The sequence below is a fragment of the Sciurus carolinensis genome, chromosome 7 (genome assembly GCF_902686445.1).
Source record: "Sciurus carolinensis chromosome 7, mSciCar1.2, whole genome shotgun sequence".
NCBI lineage: Eukaryota > Metazoa > Chordata > Mammalia > Rodentia > Sciuridae > Sciurus > Sciurus carolinensis.
Genome location: NC_062219.1, coordinates 84,893,795 through 84,916,032, shown reverse-complemented (window position 1 = coordinate 84,916,032; position 22,238 = coordinate 84,893,795). Strand labels below are relative to the sequence as shown.

The following is a 22,238-nucleotide window of genomic DNA, read 5'->3' as shown; positions in this document are numbered from 1 at the left end:
TGGCATGAGTTTAAAATTTAGAAAATTTGAAGCAATTAAAGCATACTGAATATATGATAAAGGTACTATGTCTATTAAGTCATTATGTTCATTTTTTATTTGATGTTACTGTGTCCCAAAATTATAGAAAACAGCATCTACTTGTAGGAAGTTCTGAGAATTTGGCTTAATGCTAAGATATTTACTTGTTAGTCACCACCTCAATTGATGGGATGGATTTACAGATTAGAAATGATCATTTAATGGTTTTGGCATTTTTATCTTTTCTTCAACATAAAATATTTGTTCACAGATTTTGCATCATTTTTGAACAATTCACGTAAGTCAATGGGTGGTAACTCATGAGCTAACTGGAAGATGGGTTAAAATACTTTACAAAGTACTAACTTCTGTTAAACTTTGTTTTGCTACAATTTAAAGTGGAATTGTAGTATATTAAAGTTGGTTTATCCTTTTTAAGATACATTTTAACTTGAGATGATGCTTTTGTTTGAGTCATTCCAAAATATATATGCAAAACAAATCTAATTATTCTGTTGTTTTTTTTCAAATTACTTTCATTTTTAAAATAACTAACATTTTAACTGAGTATACACAATTCTTATTGTAGCAAAACTTTTTCAATTTAGCAGCTGATCTTTTAGAACAAAGACTAACTTTTAGGTGCTGGTTTCAAAACACTGTATTTTCAAACTCTGATGGTATCTGAACTTCTAGCCAAAGAGATTTGAGTTTTGTATGGGAATGTGCAAAAGTTTACTGATGATTCCTCCTAATAGAAAGAGAATATTATTTTTTTACTTTTATAACTTCCTGTGATGTACCTTCTTCTATAATTTAGAAGCTTTGGGTGCCCTTAGTATACAATAGATTTCTTCTAGAATCAGGTGAACAATATTGATTTATATATAATGCCATATTCATTTTACTAACTGGTTGGGCCTGATTTTTTTTTAAAGTGCTTCTCATAATTTATAGGGCTATATTTGAAACTTATTTCACATTTTTTAAGATAATGCACTCTGAAGAGAAAGAAAGTCATTTAGAAGATTAGTTTCAGGCTATTTAATATCTTTTTTTAAACTTTTCCAGATAGATACTAGTTGCTAGTTTCCTCAACAAAATTTCAATTTGTTCATGAGTAGAAATGAGTAGGAGAGACTTTGTTTTTTAAATTGTACTCAACATGTTGAGTTACAAGAGACTTATTTTAAAAGAAAAAAGTAGGTTAATTAATGAAATTAATTAATTTTATAGTATATTTCCAATCAACTGGGCACTAAATTTTAGTTCACTACTTAAGATGGAAGGAAGGGGTTTTTGTTTTTTGAGCCTTTTAAGGGTGTTAGTGTTAAGTTAACATAAGTATAATCACTGAGCTGTAAGTAGCTTTTTGGGAACAGGAACAAAAGAATAAATAAGCACATCTCTGTTAATATGCTAAAGGTGATGCGGATTTTTAAAGTCACTAACAAAACTGGCTTCTCATTCTTTCATAGGTGTATATAGCTTTGCTAACTGCTTTTTTCTTTCTCTGGTTTGCAAAGAAATAAATTCAACTGCTATAACCATTTTGCTGTTTCATGGTATCAAAAGTAGAGTGAGAGTATTTTCATCCTCTCAGTATCTGAAAGTTCTTACAAAAGCTATGTGGGTGTCCTTGATTTTTATACCATATGTATCTTATACAATTTTTCATTGACATACTTTGATTTTCATACTGAGATTCTTGGAACTGCAGTAAATTTTAAAGTTGTGAGTATAAAGCATATTAAACAGGCTTACCAAAATTATGCTGTTAAAGATGTAAAGTCATTGCTCCAGGGAAATGTTTGTATTTGAAGATTAAAAAAAAAACCTAATTGCTCTATAATGAAAATTGAGTAAGGGAAGAAAGATTAACCTGAGCTCATTGCTTAGTACTAGCAGGAAAGCAAGAACTTTTATTTTCTATTGATGAGGAGAAGCAAGTACTATAGCCTTTCCACTTATTTCAGTGGATTTCCAAGAGAAATGTGATTTCAAAGTAAGGGAAGTTCATACTTACTCTGTAGGTATTTTGGGTGGTTTTGTTTTGAATTTACTTAAATATTATTAATATCTGTGTTATCTTGGCCATTTCAAATCTCCAAATCATTTGGTTAAAAAAAATTTTTACATGGCTTCCACATTTTGTAAAATAGTGATTAACAAATCTTTCTGATTTTTTTTTACATTATTATTTTCCTTAAATAGTCCAACAGAAGTTACTCTGCAGAATTCGTTTGAGATCTTTTGAAATCTAGTAAATAATACTAGTAAATAATATATTTTTTTCTGCCATGCAAGTTTATTTCAGGTTCCTGCTGACAGTCGTTTGTGGAAATCTGCTAGGGTTTTGGTGGTGGTGGTGGTGATGGTGGTGGTGGTATGTGTGCACCCTTGCATGCATTGCCAAGGAAGATCTTTAGGGAAAGACAATTCTAAGAAATCACATTCTAAATTGGACTCATTTATTGTTGATTAATATTTACATTATAAGTTTGCTATTAGGAACCCCCCCTCCCTTTTTGGTAAACATTCTTGGTGTATATAGTATTGAAGGCTGTTTCTTTTCACTTTAGCTGTTGTGACTTTTCTTGTGTGTGATAGCCCAACAGAACCCAGCAGCTCAGCTTCCTGCCAGGCAACAGGAGATGGAAATGAACCGGCAGCAGCGTTTCTTCCGCATTCCATTCATCCGCCCTGCTGACCAGTACAAAGACCCTCAGAGTAAAAAAAAAGGCTGGTGGTATGCCCATTTTGATGGACCCTGGATTGCCCGGCAAATGGAACTCCATCCTGACAAACCACCCATCCTTCTTGTGGCTGGTGTGTATGATTCATGTGAAAAACATGTACAAAATGAAAAGAATTATGAACCCCTTAAGGGAAACATTCTAATATATAATGTAATAATTCATTTAATTTCAGGGTTGAGTGGTAGAGTTTCGCAGTTAAGTCATATTTCCAGTTAATTGAGGATTAACTGATTTATAATGTAATATTGCTTAGATTAATTATGTCCTAGTAGAGCACATGGAAACTTGTCTGTGTTCTAAGAAATGTTTCATTGATGTTTAATTGAACCCATTGCTTTTGTAATAGCTTGAGGCCATGTAGCGTTTTTATTAACCTTGATGACTTGTTTGATTAACTGAAATGTTTATAAATTTAGAAAGTGTCCTTAGTGGGGGACAGATTTAAGTTGTTCTGGTAAATTCATTAAGCAGGTTTCCATCTTAGAAAAAATGAAGTTCTTAGAAAGCTCTCTAATCTATGAGAATTGATAGGTATTTAAGGAATAAAGCTCATAGAAAAGTGATTCTGAAAAGAGACATGATAATTTTCTAATGTTTCCTTTATGCAGGTAAGGATGACATGGAGATGTGTGAGCTGAATCTTGAAGAGACTGGCCTGACACGGAAGCGTGGTGCTGAGATTTTGCCAAGACAGTTCGAAGAGATTTGGGAACGCTGTGGAGGCATCCAGTACCTTCAGAGTGCAATTGAGAGCAGACAAGCCCGACCCACATATGCAACAGCCATGCTGCAGAATCTGTTAAAGTAGCTGTTGCACACTCACCTTATAGCTGGGAGCCCTGGGTACTGAGTAGGGAGTGTGACCGAGAGATTAACCCTTCCTTGCACATGTTAGAATTACTTATGCACAATGAGCAGATTTTATAATCATGGCTTTTTGTTAATTTAAAATTAATTAATATTATGGTAGTGAATTTGGGACCTAAAAATTATTTTACAATATACAGCAGTAACTCTTAAACTTCTCATTATTCTAATGCTTGTTACACTTGGACACTTCTGACATCTCTCATTCTTTGCCAACAGACTACCTAAAGTCCATGATGATTGTTCTCAAGGAAAAGAGAATTTTTTAAAACATTCAAAATACTTGCTATTTATGGATGACATAGTACATTCTAACTAGAATTATGAAACCTTAAATTTACAAGAATTAAGACACTTAAAATGATCAAGGCACTGATATTTTTGGTCTGAAAAGCCATGTATTTTCTCTGTTTTTTCAGAAATTCATGGAAACTTCCATCAAAGATGGAAATTCTGACTCCCCTCCCCCCCCTCCTCTGCAGTGCATCTTAGTCTGGATGAAGCAGTTCTCCCTGAGTCCCAGAATTTTGGAAGGAACCTTAACTTATTTAATGTGTTCTGGGATAAAGGAGGTACCAGTGATACACAGATCAGTTTTTTTTTTTTATTCAATCAAATTTTATGTTGGAATATTCGTTTGCTGTTTCATGGACAAATAAAGGACATTCAGATTATTTAAATGTCTCAAAGTTCAGAGCTAAGTTTTTTTAGAAAGGGAAACAGGGTTTAGGTGGCCTTTTGGCTTAACTGGACTGAATGCAAATCTTTTAACTTCATCTCAATTGTGCTTTTTGTATCAGAATCTTGTCCAAGTTATTTCATTTGATTTAAGCTGGTGTTCTACTTCAAAATCTTTTTTTTTTTTTTTTGAAATTTGTAGTTTCTTTTTTGTCCTTTGTGATTTTGGTAATTGTAGAGTTGTATTTTATAAGCTTTGTAATTCAAAAGCCCTTGTACTTAGTAATTGCTTGTTTCATATAACAGATAATTTTTAAAAGTTTTCTTTGTGTGCTGTTAGTCTTGATCAGATGCTGGCAGTTTCAAGCCTAATATTTATGATTTTCACATTAGGAATTTAGAGATAAAAATATATCAAGGAGTTATGTTGACTTAATCCTATGAAGTCTTGTTTGTATTTTAGAATAAAGTTAGAAAGTAAAATTATTCTCTGTACCTTTTTTCTGATTTTTAAATATGCTAACCTTTGAAATGAAATTTCAGTGATTTTTTTTTTTTTTTTTTTTCTTAGAATACCTCAGTTAGGAAAATATTTCCCAGCTGATTGGGTTAATGTTTGGGACCCACAGACACTGTTTTCAGAATTGCTTCTCTCATAATGTCTTAGTACAGAAATATTTATTTATTATGATGCTGTGCAAATGATTGTCTTACATTAAGGAAATGAAATGGCCCTGTCTGTGCTATAATTAGTTGAGAATGTGAATGTGATTATCTTTCAGAGGCTGTATTACTGCTTAGACTTGCCCACCCTTGGATCATTTGGTTCTTATGATTGGTGACAAAAGGTGTAGTTACTGAAATAAATGACCTGTTCTCTCTCTTTCATCTCTTGCCTTTAATTGGTGTTTTTGTTTGTGTAGGATAGTGAATGATTAGCTTTATTTTCTAATTTTACTAATGAGAAAAGTCCTTGAAAAAAATTGAGTAACCAAATTGATTATTGATGACTTGTCTCTTCAGTATGGTTTTCAGAAGTAAGTTTTATGTATCTCTTAGATATATATATATAGGTACTAGATGGAAAATTAATCAAAAAGGTCAAAATTATCATGAGAGATCTTAATGTTTTGAAGAATTCAAAAGAAATATATCCCCCAAAAGCATTGTTACAAGTATTCTTGACTCAGAGTTAATAAGAGTTAATTTTAAGCCATTTTGTTTCCAAGTATGTCACCCAGCTGTCCTAGAATTTACCTATTTAAAATAGCCTCCTGAGTTAATGTGCCTATCAGAACTGCCCTGATTTAGATAGACTTAGGTAGAGTAACCTACATACAACAGGTGTGTATATATAGTGAAGACCTTTTGCTGGAGAAACTAGGACCCTGTCAGCCTTTGGGAAATAGAAGAAGTGCTGTTCTAAAAGATGTTGATACAGCTGCTTTATTAAACTCACAATCAAACTCATAAATGCCATGTGAAAACTTTAGGAATCAAAAGTTAACTCATTTTAATCAGTCATTTTAATTGAAATTTAAAATTAAAAGTTTAAACCAGTATACTGTATATAAATAATCTTCTCTTAATGCTGTCTCATTAGTTCTTTGTGCTCGTCAATACTAATTATTTCAATAGTGTATGCTTTGCAAAGGTAGGCATAAATAAAATATTAAAAGAGAAAACAAAATGTTTTCACATTCAATTCAATTATAATGTAATTCCTAAATTCACCAGCACAGTTGAAAGACATGAGATATGAGTCCTTGCAGGAAGTGTTTACAATCCACCTATATTAAGAGAACAGAGTTTTCTTAGTTACAAAGTTGGGAGATAGCACTTTCTCAGAGGATTATATGAAGAAGTAAAGAAACATAGGGACACAAGCCCACACGAAAGACATTCTATTGTTACTCTCATTTGGCTTCTGTAATGACTTTTATAGGTCATTCTTTCCAGTGACCTACTGAAGCATTCTGTTTTATAAGCAACCGAGAAAAGATCATTTTAAGGAGAAAATAGGTAGTATTTGTGGAAGTGTAAATAATAAAAACCTGCAGGAAAGATTAATAATGAATGTTTATTATTTGTAGAGCTTTATTGTGTGTGTGTGTGTGTGTGTGTGTGTGTGTGTGTGTGTGTTAGTTACTGGGGACTGAACCCAGGACCATGCACATGCTAGGAAGCCACTCACCACTAAGCTACATTCCCCAGTCCCTAATTGAATATTTTCAAAAGATATTTTCACTCATAGGTTATTACTATGCTTCTCAGGGGATCCAAATATGTAGGTCTTTGGTTTTTTTACCTGAAGTAGCTTAAGAGTACTTGTATCAGCAGAATGCTTATTGAATAAATCAGTTAATTAATACAATGTTAGTGATAGACCTACTGCCTTATATGGAATAGGTAATAGAAATTCAGGGAGGTCAAGTAATTTAGTTCTAGACATTGAAAAAGATAAAAGATATAAATGCCTTTGTTCCAATCATGTGTAGCAAAAAGAATCAAAACAAGCAAACATTTTTTAAAACAGTTCTTGGGGACTTACAAAGGTTGTTCCTGTCTTTCTGCATCCTCAGAAGGGGTGACTGAGTATCTTTCCCTGTTTATCATTACCAGTGGTTAACAAGTATTGAGAGATTTAACTTCTCCCAGAAAATACACTAACAAGAGGGGAGGGGAGGGCAGAGTGTATCTAAAAATAAGAATGAGGACAAGTCACGCGGCAGGGGGCATTGTAACAATAGGGAAAGAGAGTGGTAGAAGAGAGGGAAAGGTTGGGTGGTACTGCACACTGTACATTTTAAGCAAAAAGCATTCCTATGTCTTGCTAAATTTTAGCATGAATTGTGTGTAACTTAAGAGTAAAACCTATCGTTGTTAAACCTGGATCAGGATACACCTGGTGTCCAAATTCTTAGCACATAGGAATGGCACTACCACACGGAAGGTGGCCAACAGGAAGTTAGCGTTCTGTACATGATCTTGGAAGGGTAAAGGGCAGATATTTTGAGATATAGAGTCTTAATGTGTCAGAACCACATCTTTGAATACATTAACTTCAGTTTAAATGGTGTACTTTTCCCCCATCACCAACCTAGTAAATGAAGTAAGTTTGGTTTTTTCCGAAGTTTTTCAGGGGATAATCAGGAAAATTTAATGCATATTCAAAAGGAGAATTTTTAATCCTAATTTGTACCAATGCAGAATCCCATTTTCAAATCATGAATAGGCTTACTAACTGGCCACATTTCACTTCTGAAAATTTGTCTGTTTGCAACTGTTACTTGATTTTTCTCATTTTTCTGAAAATGGGTGTCTTAACACTTTCCTAAAATACTGATGTACTAGAAATACAAATAAATGCTTTCTATGTACAACTTCTTGAATCTTTTTTTTTTAATGGGGTGTCATAAACAGTGGTAAATGTTGCACTTAGTGGACATGTCATGTCTCAAGTGGGAGAAGTTGGAAAAGTTTGGAATCCTGAAGCTCATTCAGTCACCAGGGCCAAAAGTGCTATTGTCAGGTAGCAATAGGAAGAGACTTGGGACTCAAGGGGATTGAAACTTTTGAACTTTGGCTCTAAACTCCATCCAGGAAGTAGGCAGTATTTTATATGAGTCACTGCTCCCGTTTGACCAAACTGGAAGCAAACCAAATCTTGACAGCCTTTCCTTAGGCCTTCATATTCTGTGAGAAGACACAGGTTGTAAAAACTTGAGACCCAAAGAAGACTCTCTTCTCCTTAGGGCTTTGACTACAGCTGGTCTATACAGCCTACTCCTTGTCTTTTCATCTGGAACCTACCATGGTCCTGGTGGGTCTTATGAGAGTGGAGGGAGACTGACATTTTACTTTACTAACTATTCTTTGGCTGCTTGGTAACGATCTATCCATAAGATGGGTGATTCAAAGAGTAAAAGGCATTTACCATAAAAGGGCACCCCCTTCCCTCATGGAATATGGAGTATTTACCTAATTTTATTTCTCCATTAAAAAGTATATTCTCTTTGCAAGTTGATATAGATCTTCACTTTTGGGGAGGATTGAGGATGGGAATGAGGATCAAAGGTGTGTATTTGCCTGCTCTAGGAGGGACTTTTCAAGAGATTGTATCTCTTCTGAATGGGAGGATACCACTTCCCACAAGATTGTCTCCATGATTAGGAAACAGTTTGTCTTTATTTTGGTAGCTTACTATTATATGTTGCTATCAGTGTTTACTATTTTGCTGTCTTTTGGCAGCATTAAAATATCTTCCTTAAAATAATTTATCAGATCCACAAAGCAAATCCAGGAGGGAATAGCTAGTAAAACAGATCATTTTATTATAAATCTATGAATATAGTACTTGTCACATCTTTTTGAAATTAAGAATTGCAACAGATCTATTTGATAATGGGATATTTAAAAGATGTAGAGGAGTGGCACATTGAAACTGAACCAGATTACATTGATGCCAAGCTATGTAAACCCACACCAAAATTAGCGTAGGGATATATATATATTCATCTGATGGAGAACAGGAATTAGGTCAGGTAAAACAACCTCACCTCTCCCCCTCAATATAGTGTCTTCTTTAAAATCACTCTGTGTAGTAACAAGATTTTCCCATGATAGATATTTCTGAACCTCAATTTCTCTTTCTTCAAAAGAACAATTTATAAATTATTGGGAACAAAACAATCTATTGTGTAAGCAGCAATTGCATATATAACACTAGTGTCTAAACATTGAACACCAAAGTGTGTATGAGATGTGTGCAGCATGGATACACTCATCAGTTACATTCTGCATACATTAATGCAGCTAGACCTGTATCTCCTTGCACAAATATTCATGTTTTAAATGTACATTCTAACATATAAAGTGCTTGCTTCTTGATAAAATGTTCAATCCCCAGAATAAGAAGTTGCAAATGATCTTTGAGTAATATTTTAAGGGTAGCTAGAAGTAAACCTGGTTTACTATTACCCTATCATCCAAGAATAGTAAAATATGTTTCAATGATTGTGTTTTGGGTTTTAATAAAAAGTGTCTTTCAGGATTTGCTAGTCATCAAGTACATGACTTCTGTACTTGAAACATAGTGTGTGCTGCTGCTTCTTGTTGACTCTATATCTCAATTCCAATGACCAGTGAATCTACCTGCCTCTGTTTGTTTTCAGAATATTGACAGAGTGGACACAGTTTTACTTGAGAAAGCAAGTCAATTTTTCTTGAGATAGCTTAAATGATAATTTGTACATTTCCAGTTTTTAAGTTTCTTCCCAATCTTGATCGTTAAATTCTTCAAATCCTACAGCCAGTAATTCAGAATTTCTTTTCTTGGTTCCCTGGAAGAGAAATAGTTTTAAGAACTTATGGAAAGCCACCCAAGGTCAAATCAAATGTTCATTCTAATATTACCTCCATGGGTGGATGAGAGGATGTGCTTGCCATTTAGAATATCTTCTCTGAAAGATTGGAGATGCCCTCCAAATGTTCTCAACTTTATAACCTGCTAGGAATGCATCCCATCTTTTCTTAATCCTATTTAGATCTTTGGATGATCCATCTGTTGGAGCAGGGATGGCAAATTATCTGTACATGAAATTCACCGTGTTCCCTACAGTGATATCACTTATCTAATTACAGCACTCTTCCTCATGGGATGCAGTCGTATCCTTTGAATCTGTCTCAACACTGCAATCCGTGTAGCCCCAGATAATTTGCATTGATAATGTTTTTTTTTAAATATTTTTAGATGTTGATAGATCTTTATTTTATTCATTTATTTATATGTGGTGCTGAGAATTGAACCCAGTGCCTCACACATGCTAGGCAAGCACTCTACCACTGAGCCACAACCCCAACTCCGATACTTAATGTTTGTCATTGTCTGAAGTAAGAGGCAGTTCTTTTGGGGGCTCAAACCTAGGGATTCACACATATTAGACAAGAACACTACTTACCATTGAGCTATACTTCCTGATCCTGACGGAGTTAGTTCTTTAAGTTTACTTCTTGATGTGAAAAATCACTTCCTCTTACTCCCTGACAACTTTCTTTATTTGATATATGGCACTTAACTATTTGGTATGTGCAGATTTAATATGTGCTTCATCTTCAATATTTTGTCAATATCAGATCCTTGTGTTTGATCATGATTTTATATGGCCCTCACTTAAACTTTTTGTTTTTCCAATTTTCTTGGTTCTAGGAAATTAAAATGGCACACATGATTTCCATTGTACACTTGCATACATAAAATTATCACATTTGGTATGACTGTCTCAGTCCTCTTCATTGTATGTTGACTGGTAACTTTCAGGTGCAAGTTTTGAGACTTTTCATTTAGTACTATAGATCTCATGTAACATGAAGCTTGGCTGATTATCATCAGCCATCGAAGACTCAGTATAATTTTTGAAAATAGGTAATTTTAGGTGAAAAATATCCAATGTTATTTATTTTCACTGATCAAATTGGCAGAGTTTTTTGTTTTTTTTTTTAACCTCCAATGTTAATTTCCCCAAATTACTTAAAAGACTCTAAAGCTTTATGTAGGCTGTATATAAACTGGTTGTAGACAACTTATTTTATTTTATAAAATAAAATTAGTAAAATAAGTCAATTGGATGAGTATTTATAAAGATACACCCAGGACATTAGAAAAAACATCCGAGTAATTCTGGAAGTTGCTCATTGTTCACAAACGTTCCTTTTACATATTTGCTACATACTTTGGCTTTAGCTGATTATTATTTGAGGATCAAAAGAAAATTTTAAATGGTCTATATGAAATTATTCAGTGCCAGGAATATTAATTATTATTGTGAAAATTTCAGTTTTCTTGAAACACATTTGATTACCCACATGTATGTTTTTACAAGAAAAAGTTGGGACCGTTATAAAATATTTGGATTGTTATTTATGTACACATTTCAGTTTTTTCCATACTTTATGCACCAGGAAATATCATTTTACCCCTTAAAATACTAAATTAAAAAGCCTAGCAAAGGAAAGTGCATTACTTATCCCTATTTTTAAAACAAGAGTCAGGTATAGAAATGTTTTAAATTCCCTTCAAATTGAAGTACATTGATTAAAACCAAGATGTAAAAGAAAGCATGGTTTTACCTTTTCATTTTGCTGATGTTGGAACTTTTTAACACTAGTTTCATATGCTTGATTTTTAGAGTGATCTGGCAACCTGCAAAAGAAAGCAAAAACATATCCTGTTTCCTGGGCTTTTATCAACATCAATACCAACTACCGCTTTCTACTGTTCAGTTCTAAAATTATGACAAGTGGAAATAGCATATTTCACAGATTTCTTCCATTAAGGTTGGCGGAAGTATGAGTTCTGTATGTTCCCCTTCCCCCAGTTTTGCTTTACTCTTTATTAGGCAGTGGTCTCAGAAGGACTGAAGGAAACTCCTGGGAAAGAGACAATAAATTCATCTTAAAAATAGTGGAGTTATTTCTCAAGACAAATTCTGAATTGTGGTTGCTGAAAAACAACTCATTTTTTGTTCATAAAATTAAAAATTGTTTTATAAATTAGTAGTGTCAGCTTTATTTTTAAATTTAATATCTTTTTACAGACATAAATATGTTATATAATTTCTGTTGATAGTGTATATACTTTTTTGCATTTTATGTTTTTCCTCTTTATGTTGTAAAATAGGCAAAATATTTGGGGGATTCCTTCCTATTTATCTTCCCTTATCAGTAAGTTGTTTTATTTCTCTCACCATTTTGGTTCATTAAAATTTCAGAGAAAAGGAGGGGAAATCCTATTTTGTGCCAATTCTATTTTTTTTTTTTTTTTTTTTTTTTTTGGGTGCTGGGGATCAAACCCAGGGCCTTGTGCTTGCAAGGCAAGCACTCTACTGACTGAGCTATCTCCCCAGCCCTGTGCCAGTTCTAAATGGAAAGAAGGCAGTGGGGAGGAGAGGTAGTTTAAGGAGATTGAGTAACAAATTCCTTGTTCCCCCTCCCATCATGGAAGGAAGTATATTTAGTTCCTATTCGCCCTGGTTGGGAGATACAGAAGCTCTAAGAATACCAGGAAACTGGCAGATATCTGGGATCAGAAACAAGACACTTCAAATGAGGGGTAAATGGGACTAGAAGCTCTTCAAAGGACCTCTTGAGACCAGGAGCTATACTTCACAGTATATTCCAAGGAAACTAAAGTGCCTAAAATGATTACTCAAATTATTAATCAGATGAAGTTTTATATACAAGATTGAACTATGTTTAACTCCAACCTTCTCCTCCCTTTCCTCCAACTTTTTCACTACCCAGTGGAGAAAGGGCTGAAAAGGAAGTTAATAACAAACGAACTCCTTCCTCCACCACCACGTGAGGTCCAGCATGTAAGTCCAGCATGTGACCTTGCTGTAGTTATAACAAGTGATTTCATGTTATTAAAACCTCCACATAATTATCACATTTTACTATCATTTACTTATGCTGGCTCTTATATTTGGAAACATTTCATTATTATAAATAATGTCATAGAATAGGATAGGCCTATTAAGTTAAAGGACAAAAGTGAGATTTTTTAGATCTGAAGAGGAAGTTATAATTTACTGTTAGATCCAAATCTACATGTTCTGTGTATATGTAATGATAATTGTGATTAATAAGAGTCAAACTCGTTAAACCAAAAAAGGAAACTTTCACAATATAAGTCTTGTTTATTTTTGGAGAATTTTGTCAAGAAAGTTCCCAGCATAACAGAATCTATATATAGAACATTTGAAATTGAGGGAAATGAAAAAAATATGTGCAGAATATGGTCATAAATATTGAATGGGAGGAAAAGAGTAAAGGAAGAATAAAAGGTGAAAATGTAAGGAATGAGAATAACTCTGCAGTAGAATGACAAATAACTAACTGGAACAGATCTTTGTGTCAATCAGTGGACTAGTCTTCTTGGCAAGGCACTTGCCCTCGATTTCATTTTCCTATCTCCTCACTTTCAGGGAGAATAACAGAAATGAAGCCAAGTTTACAGTTCTTCAGAGAATGCTGTTTTCACAGTTACAACACTTAGAGTTCTAAAGGATTTTCTTTTAAGAGCCAGGTAGGGAATCATGGTTTCTCCTTACAGGGTAGCCCTTTGTTGGTAGGACCAGATCTGACAGTTCTAGTAGTGGAGCAGTTTATACTGAGGGGCATCTGATGTATTCCTTACCTAAGCTCATGAATTAATTCCTATTAGCCTAATTACATAGAAGAAAAATTTGAAGCTTAGTGGGGGGAAATGTGGCTCAATGTCCTACCTAGTTAGGGGCAGAGTTTGAACATGAGTCTAATTTTAAAGCGTCTAGTTTTAATTCTTGTCTAATCCGTGACTGATGTGGTCTTAATTTGTCAACTGATCTTCTTATAAATAAAGTTTTAGTCACGTAAGTGATGGTATCTTGTGAGGAATTGAAATAACAGATGGGAGGAGAGCAAACCTCAGGGATTCAGGAGGGACCCTCAGAGCACCAAGAGTGCTGGTTTCTCTTCACTGAAGAGGCTCATGGGGGCAACAGAGGCCTGTCCTTGTGCTGGGGATATCAGGCTAAACATTTCACATTTGGAAAAGCATATTTAATCAGGGAGTGGAAAAGGGCAGGATTAGGGTCACGTGGGGATTTTTCTTTTCCCTGAAGATAAATGAAGCATCTTTCTTCCCTTCCCTCCCTTCCTTCCTATCTATTGCCTATGTTTAGCATGGTGACTGGCACATGGTGCTCAAAAATGCTTGGTAAGTTAATCTAAGGAGCATCAATATTCTTGTATATTCGAATAGCTTAAATCCATATTATCCTCCAGAGACCAGCACAAGTGGAAGAAGCAGAACATCGCCAACCTGGGTGAGAGCTGTTATATCTGGATCACCTTATACCTGGCTTCATTGATCTTACTTATGGCAACATAGAACTAAGGTGATCTATCTTGCCCAAGAAAGAGGAATGTTTAAAACTGAAAACTTGTAAGTCCATCTGAAAACACGAATAGGACTAGTTAAAATAAAAACCGAATGTATCACTGTTCATGTGAGACAAGCCTCTCCTCCTTACCTTGTTGGGGCCTCATTCATTGGCACTCCTTTCTTTTTTTAATTACATAAGCAGTATATGAACATGTTCTCATTATTAAGGAAGCCAGACTCCAATGCCACTCCTCTCCATTGTTAACTGGAAAGAATTTATCACTCCACACTTTTTGCTGTGTGTTTCTTAACATATAGATTGAATCATATAAAATTGCTGGTATTTGAAGATTTGTGACTGACAAAATGGCAATGCCATATGATTGAACCTAATATGCTTAAGAGTGTATAGTTTTGCATTAATTTATTACCTATATAGGATCTATTCTGCTGAAATTTGCTTCCTAACATAATGATACATCTTGGATTTTTCCAGTAGATGTATGTCCTTACATTTAGCTGTAGTTTTTAATAGTGAGTAATACACTACACTCTAGGTTAACCATCTCCCTCCATTTTCTTTCTTTCTTTCTTTCTTTTTTTTTTTTGTGGTGCTAGGGATTAAACCCAGCACCTTGCACAGACTTTACCACTAAGTGACACTCCAGACCACTTCTTCCTTACTGATGGACAGTATTATTATTTCATAATTCAAAGGAATATTATCATGAACATTTATGTATACATATCTTAGTGCACAGGTGCAACTATACTTTTAGGAATAATTATCTAAAAGTAGAATAATTAAGTCAGGTTTAAAGTTTTATAGAGGCTACTGGAAATTCTTTTTAAAAAGGCTTTTTCAATTTACACATCTACTAGCAATGCTTGATAGAACCAGTACTCCCCACCCCTGTGTTAACCACGCTAAATATTATCAACTTTCTAATAAATGATATCTTTATTGTTTTTAGATTTCTCTGATTATAGTGAGACTGAGCATCTTCTATATTTCATCGATCATTTTGAGTTCTTTTATAAATTGTTCCTCTTCTTTGCTCATTCTAACATTTGGATGTTTGTCTTTTATTGTTGTGTAGTATCACTTATTATTATGGATGTTTACCTTGTCTAAAATGTAGGTTGTATATATTTTTCTTTGAGCTCATAGTTTATCTGATACTTTTATTTATAACACCTTTCCCCTATAGAAGTCCTATTCTTAAGTTTTCTGGGATTAATATCTTAATTAGGGTGGTCTTTTTTAGTTCAATGTGATAGATTTTTTTTTTTCAGACTGCATTTCAGTTCATTGTACACAAAGGGGGTACAACTTTTCATTTCTATGGTTGTTCACTATGTAGATTCACACCATTCATATAATCATATGTGTACATAGGGTAATGATGTCTGTCTCAGTTCACTAAGATGATAGAATATTTAAAAAAAATATTTTCCTAGTTTTGATCTTGAATTTGGATCTTTGATGTGGAATTGATTTTCTGTGATAAGGTACAATTTTATAAATGGAAGAACAAATCATACTTGAACCATTATTGAGCAGTCCATACTTTCCCTATTGCTTTGAAATGCTTGTTAAAATAAATTCTCTATGTATAAGGGTCTATATGGTTGTTCTCTTTGTTCTATTTATCTGCTATATCCATGTCTATTATGTCTAAATATTATTTTATGTGTTTCACTGTCTTACAGAGAAACTATCCATCTCTGTACTCAAGATTTTTCCTGGTACATTTTCATGTTTAGAGGAAATTTGGAACCAGAATGTCAAATTGCATAAGGAATCCCATTGGAGTTTTAACTGTAATTAACTTGGAGAAAATTCACAGAATCATCATCATCATCATCATCATCTTTACTTCCCTGAATGAATGCTCTGTGCTTTATGTTCTTGGTAAAAGTACGATACAAAGATCATTTCATAAACCTCTTGCAGCAGCCCAGCAGGTGGGGTTGTCTCATTATCCAATGAGGAAACTGTGCTTTAGAGAAGCAATTTGTCTAAGGTCACTTGATTTTAATCACAGTCTGACTTCAGGACATTGCTTCTTAACCAAGCACTATTGGGTACTCGTTTTTAAAATGTTAATAATTAAGAGGAACAGAATTTTTTTTTTTTTTTATCAAGGAAAAGACTAAATTGCTATAGTTTTGAGTTTTGGAAGTGAATGGCTATGACTTCATATTGTGGAAAATTAGGACTATGGCCTCTAGAACAAGCAAGTGAAAATAAAGCAGAAAAAACCTCAGGTGACCTGATAGTGATGTGGGTCCAGGTGACCATCACTGAGGAGATGCTCAGGTGTTGATGGGAAGGGCTGGCAGCATTCTCAGAAGTGGCCCAGGGATAGGCTCCTGCCCCAGCCCTCTAGAGCACAGTCTGTGCTGCAGCCTTGTCTGGGTGTCACCAGGCTTGAGAAGCACCAGACACCTTCATGTTCCCTGCTTGCTCCCAAGTCCACCTATACCCTGAAGTTTGGTTTGTGCATAGAAAGCTAAGCCCATTATATCTCACCTCCTTTTGCCCCTTCCAAGGGGCTTCTCTAGTAATTTCTGGGAATTAAGAAGTAATTAAACATATCTTAACACTTTTAGAGAATGGACTACTGTAATTAAAAATGTGCTACAGAAAGTAATGGAAGGAGGAAATGTTTTAGGTTAAAAAAAATACTGACTACAAAACAGGAAGCCAGTCTGATTCCATTTTGCTTTAGAAAATTCTATATAAACCAATTCTATGTCAATATGTACACCAAAAGATAATAGCAGTCAATGTGATAAATTACACAGGCCATTTATCATCTTTCTCATAATTTTTTATATTTTCCAGCTTTCTTATGATGAACGCTATTATGCTTTCAAACAGGGGAAAAACCCAAGTTTTACAGAAACTTCCACCAAGTAAGGCAGTTAATCAAGTATTTTATCTGAAAGTTGACACAGGTTTTTTTTTCCTTTCCTGTTGGATTTATGGAAATACTTCCAAAAAGCCTAGAGTAGGGCTCTCAAAGTGATCCCTAGACAGCTGCATCACCCTCACCTGAGGCCTACTGAGACCTACTGAATCAGAAACAGCAGAGCAGGGCCCAGCAAAGGATATTTCCACAAGGTTTCCTCTGGGTGATTCTGATGCTCACTGAAATTTGAGACCCTCATACGATCATATGAATTTATTCTGTTAGGCTTTTCGGAAGTATAGGTAGTAGGTCTGTGACTTTTGTGTGCTCGACCTACCTGCACGGAGCTCCCTTTCCCTGAAGGGCCTTGCATTCCTCTCCAGGAGCACAGAGGCCTGGGTCCAGGTTGTCCAGGTCCCCGTGACTCTCATACCCTGGTCTGCAGCGACACTCTGCTTCCTCTGTCCACTCATTCTTTATGCACTGGGAAAATTCATCACAGGCCAGGAATTTGCAGGGATCTGTTTGATCAGCTGTAAGAGATGGAGCGGAATTTGATGAATGTATGGTGTCTAAGCATGGAGCTGGCAGCAGTTAAAGGCAAGAAAACAAATATATTTACCATGTCTTATTTTGGAGTGGGTCATATAGTATTGATAACAGACTGGGTGAAAAGAGAACCATACTTTGTGCTTTGAAAAAAATGAACTTATAGACACAGATGATAATATATTTAGCTCCAACTATAATTATGTACAGGCCTTTTAGAGTGCATCAGAATCATCTGGAAGCCTTATTAAGACAGATTCCACTGGAAGGCAGATTATAAATCTAAAGTATTTCAGAATATTTAGCTTGGAAGACCTGTGGCTCCTGTAAGCCCTCCCTTATTTTCATGGAGCTATAGACATTGAACTCTCAGAGGAGAAGGAAATGACCAGAGTCCCTACCTGCTGGTGGCAGAACCAGCACAGGTCATTAAATCATTGCCTTTTCTTCCCTGGAAGGATTTTCTGTTTAATCACAACAGCCTTTTGTATTCAGATTATTCTTTAATAAACATCATTATGTTCAAGGAAATAAGGAACAGGCATCAGAGTACAAAACCATTCTTTCAAAAATCTAGGGGAGGCAAGTGATACATACAGTTGATTCTATATAAGGGGCTGAATGCCTAGTGTAGTATGAGTTGTAAATATGAAGATAAATTTAGAGAAGAGATCAACCTGGAGGGGATTACTTCAGACTAAGAATTTAAAGTGGATCACAAGCTAGTCATGGTGGCACACGCCCATAATCCCAGCTACTAGGGAGGCTAAGGCAGGATGATGGCAAGTTCAAGGCCAACCTGGAGAATTTCTCAGAAAACTATGTCAAAATAAAAATAAAAAGGGCCGAGGATGTGACTCAGTGCTTGCCTCGTGTGTGGGAGGCCTTGGGTTCAATCCCCAGTACAATAAATGTTTTAGTTTTTGTATTGCTGTGACCAAAATACCCAACTAGAATAACTTAGAATAGGAAAACTTATTTTTACTCATAGTTTCAGGGGTCTCAGTCCATAGAGAGCTGACTTGATTGCTCTGGGTCCAAGATGAGGTAGCACATCATTGGGGAAAGGCCAGTGGAGGAAAGCTGCTCGGGTGGGTTTAGGAGGGAGGGAGGGAAGGAGGGAGGGAAGGGGGGGAGAGAGAGAGAGAGAGAGAGAGGGAGAGAGAGAGAGAGAGAGAGAGAGAGAGAGAGAGAGAGAGAGAGAGGGAGAGAGAGAGAGAGAGAGAGAGAGAGAGAGAGAGAGAGAGAGAGAGAGAGAGAGAGAGAGAGAGAAAGGAGCCACAGGGAAGATGCACCCTTCTAGGGTACAAACCTCAGTGACCCATCTCCTCCAATTGTGCCCCACCTACCTACTGTTACCACCCAGTCAGTTCATTCAAACTAGAAGGGACTGATTAGGTTTCAGTTCTCACAATCCAGTCATTCCACATTCCTGAATTAATGCAGAAGCTTTTGAGGGACACCTCATATCCAAACCATGACAATAAATCAATAAAGTGGGTTGCATTTGGGGTTTTTCCCATTTTTTAAAATTGTTGATGCATTATAGTTGTACACAATGGTGGGATTTGTTGTTATAAGCACACAATATGACACTATAATTTGACCAGTAGCATTCTTCTCTATCTCCCCTTTCTCTGTCCTCTTCAGAGTGGGTTGTGTTTGTGTGTGTAAAGGCAAGTAAAGTTATTCCCATGGAAGACAAAAGTATGAGCAGAAGAAAAGAAATGAGAAAAGAACAGACATATGAAGAGAGAGCAGGGGAAACCCAGCTAGGAAGGAGCAGAAACTCCTTTGAATGAGAAGGAAGGGAACTAAGATTGGGAACTGTATGTTATGACCAGTTCCTGAAGGGCACACTAAGGAATCTGGACTTTTCCCCACTTCCCCACTGCTACTGTAATGTCCCCCAGGAATCTGGATTGCACAGGCAAGTGGGAGCCACAGAGGATCTTAAGTAAGGAATAGTAAGATCAGAATTGTGCTTTAGAAGATTTATAAATAGAACTTAGAATTTTTAGAATTAGGATGACTTGAGAAATCATCTGGTCCAATATTTCCCAAGTGGGAACATTTGTGGAACTCTAATTCAGCAGGATTTGATAAGTTTTATACTAAAAGGAGGTTTGATGGCTAAATAAGTTTTAAAAAATGCTGTGTGACTGACTGTTGGTGAGAATGTAAATTAGTACAGCCATTATGGAAAACAGTATGAAGCTTCCTCAAAAAAGTAAAAATAGACCTACCAGATGATCCAGCAATCCCATGGTTATATATCCAGAGGAAATGAAACCTGTATATTAGAGACATCTGCACTCTCATGTTCATTGCAGCACTATTCACAATAGCCAATATAAATGGCCTTAATATAAATGCCCATCAATGAATGAATAAAGAAACTGTGGTATGTACATATACAACAATATACTATTCAGTCATAAAAATGATGAAATTCCATCACTTGCAATAATGTGAATGAGCCTGGAAGACATTATGTTAAGTGAAATAAACTAGGTGCAGAAAGACAAATATCGTGTGATCTTACTCCTATGTAGAATCTAAAATAGTAGATATGGTTGATGCTGAGAGTAGAATGGGGGTTACCAAAAGCTGGAGAGGGTAAGTGGAGAAGGTGATGGGAAGGGATGGGCCCATGGGCACAAAGTTACAGTTAGACAGGAGTAAGTTCTACGCATCCTATTGCATAGGTTTAACTATGATTAGCAATAATGCATCATATATTTTGAAATAACTAGAAAAGTGGATTTTGAATGTTCTCATCACAAAGAAATGACAAATGTTTAAGGTAATGGATGTGCTAATTACCCTCATTTGGTCATTACACAATGTACACATGTATTGAAATATCATATTCCATAAATATGTACAATTATTATGTGCCAGTCAGAGATAAAGATAAAGGTGCATTGGGATATATCGGTGGTCCCAGGTGCTCTGGAGGATCACCTGAGACCAAGAGTTCTGGAATCAGATACCATCTCAAAATCAATCAATCAATCAAACAAACAGTAAGATGAGAAAAACATATTATATGACATAAGTATAATGGGTTTTCTTTCTCTTGCTCTCTTTTAGCCTCCAACACCATCCTTTCTCTTTTTACTTTTAAACCTCTTAGGGTCATTTATAAGCTCATGTCTATTGTGAGTCTTCAAGCAGAGAATGTAGTCAGCTATTTAGCCAAATTTACAGACCACACAAACTGTAAGGGCAGGTGGGGGCAAGGGTTCAAATGAATCCTTCTGCTCACTTTTCCCATGGAGCATCTCCTTATGGCAGAAGACCCTAAAGCAAGAGGTTTTGTGACCAGCCCAGAATTTGGGCAAGAGCAGCTTCTTGAAAACATATTTTTGAGTCTTCCAGCAAGGTAGTCTCCTAAAAGTCTTTATGTGATGTTTCTCTGCAGCTTCCAAGTCCCTATGGAGAGCCACACCTGGATAATGTGATCAGGCTTTCCCTGCCTAGTCGTTCCTAGAACCAGCCATGTTAAGGAATCCTTGTCACTGGTTAGGAAATTACTTAGATTTACACTGACACCCAGGTGATTTCATGTCCAGGGCCTGAATTAGCATATAACAACTGTTAGCAACCTTACGCTCGGAGCCATATTCTTGAAAACAGAGGCCAGGAGGGAATAGTCAGAGACTCCATTTCTCTTCCTTGCTGCACTAGAGAAATATATTTAATTTGGAAAGCCAACTGAATGCATGAATTCTTCCCTGCTGAAGAGAAATAGCAAAGGTCTGATAACCCAAAGAGTTTCCCTGTGAAAATAAGTGTTTCTATTTTACAATAATTTCCTTTAGCCTGGTCAGGCATACTCTATGCATCCCTAAAATTACACAGTACACAGTGAGGCAATGTTGGAGCAATGAATTTGTCCAAATCTGGGGGCTCAGTATCAGGAATATTTGAAGAATGAAGGCAATCACTTTGCAAATTACTTGATTTTCTCATGTTATTTATTCAGGACCAGTTAATAGAGAAGGAGACTTTAAATCGCTAATCTTAGGTTTGTTTGCTATGTATGCATTCCTGGATACTAAAGCAACACTCATTCATTCAACAAATATCAACTTGGACTTTTGTAACTTTCAGCACTAAGAATTTCATAGTGGCTAAATGCTTTAGATTTTTATTTTATCCATATATAAAAATTTACATTTCAGATAGGTGGCATTTTAGAGTCAGAAGTCATTTTTGAGACGTTTTAGACTAATTTGCTCGCTTTGCAGATGAGGAAACTGATATTCAGGGAAACTGAATGTTGCTAAGGTCATGACTGTTTGTGTTCAAGTCCTCTGACTCTGAGATTTCAGGAAGGAAAGAGCCCTGTAGGAGAGCTGTTGGACCACTTGCCAATATGGCAAATGAAGGCAGCTACAGTTAATTAGACTCAAACCAGAAGCAACTCACATGGCTTCTACTTGTACTATCTAAAAGGAAACAAAACAAAACTCCCTTGGCCTGTTTAGTTACACATCATCTTTCAAGTGACAC

General features: G+C 35.6%; 2 protein-coding genes across 2 annotated transcripts in view; one reads left to right on the top strand and one right to left on the bottom strand.

Annotated features, from left to right (window-relative positions):
• The window catches only part of Myo6 (myosin VI), a 132,638-nt gene extending 127,425 nt beyond the window's left edge, over positions 1-5,213 (top strand). Inside the window, exons 33-35 of the mRNA XM_047557838.1 lie at positions 293-319; positions 2,632-2,850; positions 3,389-5,213. Of these exons, the coding sequence (XP_047413794.1) occupies positions 293-319; positions 2,632-2,850; positions 3,389-3,588 (446 nt within the window). The 3' untranslated portion in view covers positions 3,589-5,213. The remainder of the gene's footprint in view (positions 1-292; positions 320-2,631; positions 2,851-3,388) is intronic.
• Positions 5,214-9,589: 4,376 nt separating this feature from the next.
• Positions 9,590-22,238, bottom strand: part of Impg1 (interphotoreceptor matrix proteoglycan 1) — a 136,683-nt gene continuing 124,034 nt past the window's right edge. The window contains exons 15-17 of the mRNA XM_047559188.1: positions 17,506-17,701; positions 11,454-11,526; positions 9,590-9,667 (exon numbers count right to left, since the gene is read on the bottom strand). Coding sequence (XP_047415144.1) covers positions 9,590-9,667; positions 11,454-11,526; positions 17,506-17,701 — 347 coding nt within the window. The remainder of the gene's footprint in view (positions 9,668-11,453; positions 11,527-17,505; positions 17,702-22,238) is intronic.